Source organism: Sinocyclocheilus rhinocerous, unplaced genomic scaffold (genome assembly GCF_001515625.1).
Source record: "Sinocyclocheilus rhinocerous isolate Xijiao unplaced genomic scaffold, SAMN03320098_v1.1 scaffold557, whole genome shotgun sequence".
Classification (NCBI taxonomy): domain Eukaryota; kingdom Metazoa; phylum Chordata; class Actinopteri; order Cypriniformes; family Cyprinidae; genus Sinocyclocheilus; species Sinocyclocheilus rhinocerous.
The window spans coordinates 85,345-91,711 of NW_015633548.1; the positions used below are offsets into that span (position 1 = coordinate 85,345).

General features: G+C 37.6%; 1 protein-coding gene across 4 annotated transcripts in view; it reads right to left on the bottom strand.

The window, feature by feature from the left end:
* The window catches only part of LOC107744507 (ensconsin-like), a 40,373-nt gene that overhangs the window by 13,548 nt on the left and 20,458 nt on the right, over positions 1–6,367 (bottom strand). For all 4 annotated transcript variants that reach the window (XM_016558188.1, XM_016558186.1, XM_016558187.1 and 1 more), the window contains exons 3-5: positions 4,907–4,987; positions 4,392–4,555; positions 1,024–1,132 (exon numbers count right to left, since the gene is read on the bottom strand). In XM_016558188.1, coding sequence (XP_016413674.1) covers positions 1,024–1,132; positions 4,392–4,555; positions 4,907–4,987 — 354 coding nt within the window. The remainder of the gene's footprint in view (positions 1–1,023; positions 1,133–4,391; positions 4,556–4,906; positions 4,988–6,367) is intronic.

The following is a 6,367-nucleotide window of genomic DNA, read 5'->3' on the forward strand; positions in this document are numbered from 1 at the left end:
AGTAATTAATATTAATAAAACAATAAATAATCAGTATTTTGCAAAAGTTTAAACTACAGCAAACTCAGTCTAAAATATCAAGCATAACACTGTTAGTAAACAGTCAAAGGGTAATTAATTCTGGACAAAAAGTGAAGAAAAAAAAACTGTTAAAACTCAAAGCATCATGCATCCCCAGAAACCAGGTAAGTGCTTCGAAGAACACACTCTTTGTTACAATCCCCGGCAAGTGAAGAAATTTTATTATTATAAACAACTTAGTGAGTGAACGAGAAACAGCCAGCACAGCCCCAGTCAGATTAGTGCACGTATGAGCAAAGAGGAGGAGTGGGCAGTTTGTGTAAAGTCACGCCATGGGCAGGCAAACTGTATAAACCACCTTGTGACGTCTGATTCCGGGGTGGCTTGGAGGCTGGAGAAGCAGGGGAGATTACTATAGTAATCGGGGAGGAGGCGGAGCCACTGTCACTTTGTCCTGTGGGAGGGGCAGGGACAGACAGGTCGCTATTGGAAACACTCTCTCCCACGAGAAGGTGAGAGAGGTGGAAAAACGCAGCTGACAAGTGATTTCCATCCCTGTGGTGTTGCACAACCACCAACAAACTAACATGACTTGTTAAAGGTGAAGCGTGTCATTTTTGGGATGCTTGGGAAATAGTTTCTGCTATCCCAGTTCAAAACACTGTAGCTCTACTAAAAAAAAAAAATCAGCAACCAAAGGTTTAATTGGGGAGGGACTACCTGTTTTGCTGACCAATGGCATATGTGGGTTTCAGGAAACTGTGTGATAATCACATATGAGTCTAGTGGTGCACAAATTACATACTTCACCTTTAACAACAAATCAACGCAATCAGGATTGTCAAGAGATTTTGATTATTCATTGATTTATAAGTCGTAACACACTTGGGCAGACTGTAGGACAGTCAGTGAAAGAAGGCTGTTCAAGTTTTATAAAGAAAAGCTGTTGAACATATTATCAGGTGCTTCTGATGTTTTGGCATTTAAGAAAAGCACTCATACCATTTTTGTTGTCAGAGTCTGAAAGTCCACCCCAGGACCACCTCTTCTGTCTCTGCTCAACTCGCTGGCTGCGCTCCAGGGTACGTCTCATCACGGCCTCATAGTGCTCCTACACACACACACACACACACTTTGTTAGACAAATAATGTCATGATACATCCTGTGAGCTGTGCAGCAGTGGACCATGGAAAAGGTGTGGGTGTCAATACTAAAACAAAGTCCATGATTCCAGGCTATTTTGCATGTTAGGTACTGAACAGAACACACATGTCTCCTGCTGTACGACTGTAAGACTAACAAAATCACTTGTTACATTTCATCCATTTTCTCATAAAAGGGTGTTAATGATGAACCCTATTAAGAAGCAGGACGTTCAAATTAATTACACAGTCCATCTCTAAAAGTCAGTGAAGAGGCCAGTGAGACCAGCTGACTGTATGGACATGCCAAAACACACATTTCCAGAAAAAGACTGGGTGGTGGGTTGTCTAAACAACTAGTTAAGCTTAAGGGAGTACTGTATAATTAGGCTGGTTTAGGTTCAGACTTGGCATTTTGCATGGCTTTAAAATATATTCTGTGTGTAAAGGATTATACAGCCTTTATTTAGGAAAAGTCTCTAAAGGGTAAAAATATTAAAAAGAAAATTCAATATTGCCGCAGGAGGTTAATGTACACATTCAAAAGTTTTTGTGAAACTTGTGAAAGAAGTCTCTTATGCTGACAAAGGATACATTTTTTAATCAAACATTCAGTAAAAGTCAAATTGTTAAATATTACAGCAATTTAAAATAACTATTCTATTTGAAATTTAGATTTTTAAATCCAACTTCTTTCTGTGACGCAAAGCTGAATTTTCATTATTACTTACTCTAGTCTTCAGTGTCACACAATCTTTCAGAAATCATTCTAATATGCTGATCTGCTGCTCAAGAAACATGTCTTATTATTTTATTAATGTTGAAAACAGGTGTGCTGCTTTATATTTTTGTGAAAACCATGATACATTTTTTCAGGATTCTTTGATGACTATAAAGTCAAAAAGAACAGCATTTACTACGACAGAAATCTCGTCTAACAATGCATAACAGTCACTTTCGACCAATTTAATGAATTCTTGCTGAATAAATTTAATACTTTCAAAAGGTTCTGCTGTGGATTTCTCTGGTTTGGTGGTGGGCTGTGTTTTAGCCCCTACTCGAGAGAGGGAGGAGCTTCGCTTCTTCAGGATTGGGCCTACAGACAAAGTGGACAGGGAGGCGTTAAAATCATTCAGGAAGCAAGGCCTTGTCTGTGTCTAAGCTTACACATGCCACTTGCAGTGAATGAGGAAATGGATATTTTGATGAGAACAATGCAGCTAGACTCTGCTTTATAATCATGGTTGTATTTATAATAGTTTTCAGTTTAATTACAATGTGGAGGATTGCATTTGTAAATGTTTAAGAGGTGCATGTTGCCTGTGTAAGCTCCCTGCAAACACCTGTTTAAATGCTTATTTACATTAAAACTAGATTTTCAGAAAGATTCAGAATCTTTTATGAGACCTTGTGATTGTTCATCATTATTCTCAGAAATAAAGTTAAAGGGATAGTTTATCCAAAAAGAAAAAAATTATGTCACCATTTTACTCGCTGCTCTAAATCTATATGACTTCTTTGGAACACAAAAGAAGTTTTATGAGAATTATGAGATTATAATTATGATAATTATGAGAAATTGCTGATACTTTAATGGAGCTTATGTTCTTTTTTTAAGCTTGAAAGCTCCAGTCAGCAAATGAATGGGAAATAACAACTAGTGCATTATTCAAAACATTTCCTTTTGTGTTTCACAGAAGAAAATCATTCAGGTTGGGCACAACATGAGGGTGTGTAAATGAAGACAGAATTGTAATTTTTTTAACAATTCCTTCAAAAGAGGAGCAGCACTGGTAGTTTGGCACCTGTCTTTTCCACCTGAGGCTGCTTATGCACTTCTTTAGAGGCCTGAGGAACATTGCTAGGCAACCGGTTCAAAGACGAACTTCTCCGCTTTGCACCTGAGGGACAAAAAAGAGCTCAGCTCCTGAATCGAAAACAAAGGTTTCACTCAAGAGGGACTGAAGACAGACTTCAAAGATAAAACCAAGAACACAAAAGTGATCTAAAATCTACAACTTTTGTGGAACCACACTAAAATGTGCCTGCAGAGAAGGAAATGAAGAGGAGACTCCAACACAAACAGTGTCTGGTGTGAAACTGTCTGAGTCATGGCTGGCTACTCCTGTTAGAGGAAAAGGAAACTGTGGATAGAAACAGCATGTCTGCAAAAATCATGAGCTGCCAAGATGGCAAAAACACTTACGGCCCATTCAAATAAACACATGATCTGCTGCTCAAGAAACATGTCTTATTATTTTATTAATGTTGAAAACAGGTGTGCTGCTTTATATTTTTGTGAAAACCATGATACATTTTTTCAGGATTCTTTGATGACTATAAAGTCAAAAAAACACTTACGGCCCATTCAAATAAACACAATGCTGAATTTGCATTTAAATAACATTGTAAAATGAAACTCATCAAGCAAACCACAGGGAGAGGCACCTGTGTGAGACATGACTTGTGATTGGTTTCTGGATCACATGACCAGCATTAAAAAGCATTTACTCATGCTCAATGATCAAAAGAACTCATGCTGTATGGATAAGAAAAGGGCAGGAGAGGGCACTTACTTTTATCGGGAGAATTAAGGAGGGTGGCTGAGGATGAGGAGAGACGCTTGCTGATGACTGAGTCAGTCTGTTTCAGGTTCGTAGTAGAGGAAGAGCGCTTGTCTACGGGTGAGGGTAAATACGCACACAGAGACAGACAGGGAGTGGAATTAGAGTTACAGGGGTTTGCACGTGCTAAGCTATTGTTAATTACACTAATACAAGCTGGTTTATCTACATTTTAAAGACAGAGTAACAACTGCACATCAAAAAGTTAGCTAAACCTGAAATTGTGATAGCCTTATATGTCTGTTACATTCTAATAATATTTTAGAAAATATATTTAATAGTATTAATAAATAAATGTAATTATTTTATTAATGTTGAAAACAGGTGTGCTGCTTTATATTTTTGTGAAAACCATGATACATTTTTTCAGGATTCTTTGATGACTATAAAGTCAAAAAGAACAGCATTTACTACGACAGAAATCTCGTCTAACAATGCATAACAGTCACTTTCGACCAATTTAATGAATTCTTGCTGAATAAATTTAATACTTTCAAAAGGTTATGATCAGTAAGATATTTTTTAATGGTAGTTTGCTTCTCTGTGTTGGGTGGTAGTGTTCTACAAAAGGGAAGGTCTAAGGACCCTATAAAAACAGTTTACCTTTTCCTCCTCTAGTTTCTGTTTCCTTTTCTCCTCCACTGCAGCTCTCCTCTGTTCCTCTTTCCTGCGCTGCTCTTCCAGCTTCTTCTGCCTCTCCTCCATCTGTCTCTCCACCTGCAGCTGGGTCTTGCGCTCTCGCTCCAGGAGCTGAGTCTCACGGGCCGCTGAACAGGCCAAACAGGGTGCGTTAGCAGGTGTGATTGTATGATTTGTTGTAACTTAAGAGAATGAATTATGTCCAACTCTGTGCAGGGGTTGGCAAACTTTTTGACACAAAGGGTCATTTCTTTTATCACTTTGCGTCACATTGCCACTCAAAATGAATGCAGTATATATAATGGTTTTCAAAGGATGCTGAACTGTTTTGTAAACAGTGCTATTGTTCTCTTTGAGTTATGTGTTATTTCTCTTGCGCTTATCACCCGTGTGCCAATGATTGCCCTTCTGCAAGTCAATGGTCACATGCACATCTAAAGTTACCAACACCTGTTGTGTGAAATTTTTTGCTTTGTCACCATGTTGCTTTTCCTGCTCTTCTCTCCTCTCTTTGGCCACTCGGAGTTTGTCGTCTATCCTCATGGCTGCCCCATCAATGACTGAGGACACATAACAGAACACAATATCACAAACTAGTGTATCAGGTGAAATCTGAACACTTCCTGGGCCTTCAAAAGGCTCTCGGCAGATTGCACTAGTATCCATTGCGCAGATAATCCTTTTGCATGGTCTTACATAAGGCTCAGGTTACAGATTCAGCTATGAGCTCACCACACCTGATACAGTATTGACACTGAGTCATGGGCGTGAGTGAGGACATGCTACAGGAAGTGCTGCAATGGCCCTAATGAGTGTAGGGCGGTCATGTGACAGCATGTTACTCAATTAACCAAAGCAAGACTGCGGGAAAAACAAAACAATAATAAATAATAATAAAAAGGAAAACTGATTGTTTTAGCGCAAACCTGTTGTTTTTTTTAAAGAAAAACTGTTACCTTTTGAATCTGTGAAAAAATCTCTTAAAAGGGGTCATATGATGCGATTTCAATTTTTCCTTTCTCTTTGGAGTGTTACAAGCTCTTGGTGCATAAAGAAGATAAGCAGTCGAAAGCTGTGTATTTATTGCATGGAGGGAGCAGAAAAGTAAGCGTCTAAGCATACGCACAGTTCCATTGAATGATAAATGTGTTTTAACAATGTTGTTGAACCGAATGTACGAAGAAACTGTTAAAATAACCACAGCATTAACAACAACCTTGAAATAAGAGCGCAAGGTTTATCTGATAATACAGAAACTATGAAGTCTATTTTCTACCTTATTCTGTGCAGAAAATTGAAATAATTGTTTGTTGTATATAAAACAATCATAAAATTGCCATTAGGAAAAAATTATAGATTACAAATGATTGATTATTGTGCAGCAGTGTATTTGATTTCTTATAGCAAATTCAAAGCAATAGATAAGAAAAAAATTCCTTGTAAAACAAAAAAATAATAATAATTATAATAATACATACATACATAAAATTATTGTATTTGACATTTCTGTCACTTCAAAAATGATGGCTACGCCCCTGGTGTGACAAAATGTTAGCCTATACATAATACTTTTAAAGCTCTTTTTTAAAATCTTGGCTTGCATACATTTTTTATGTATGCCATGTCATGCCATAGCATCATTAAACTAGCATCTAACAATGGACAAAAGTGTTTGTTTGTTCTTTTTTCTCTAACCCATGGTTCTCTAACCATAAAGGCTGCTGTGTAATTTGCCCCCTGACTAAGCATTTAAAGAATTTAGGGGAAGCATTTAAATAATCCTGTGAATGCACTTAAAGAATGCAGAGTCGAATCGTTAATCGAATCGAATTTAATTGTGAATCGAATCGTTCTAAATTAGCAAAAATCGTTCTTGAATCAAAAACCTATGAATCGTGAATCGAATCGATTTGCTGTCTACCCAAAGATTCACAGCCCTA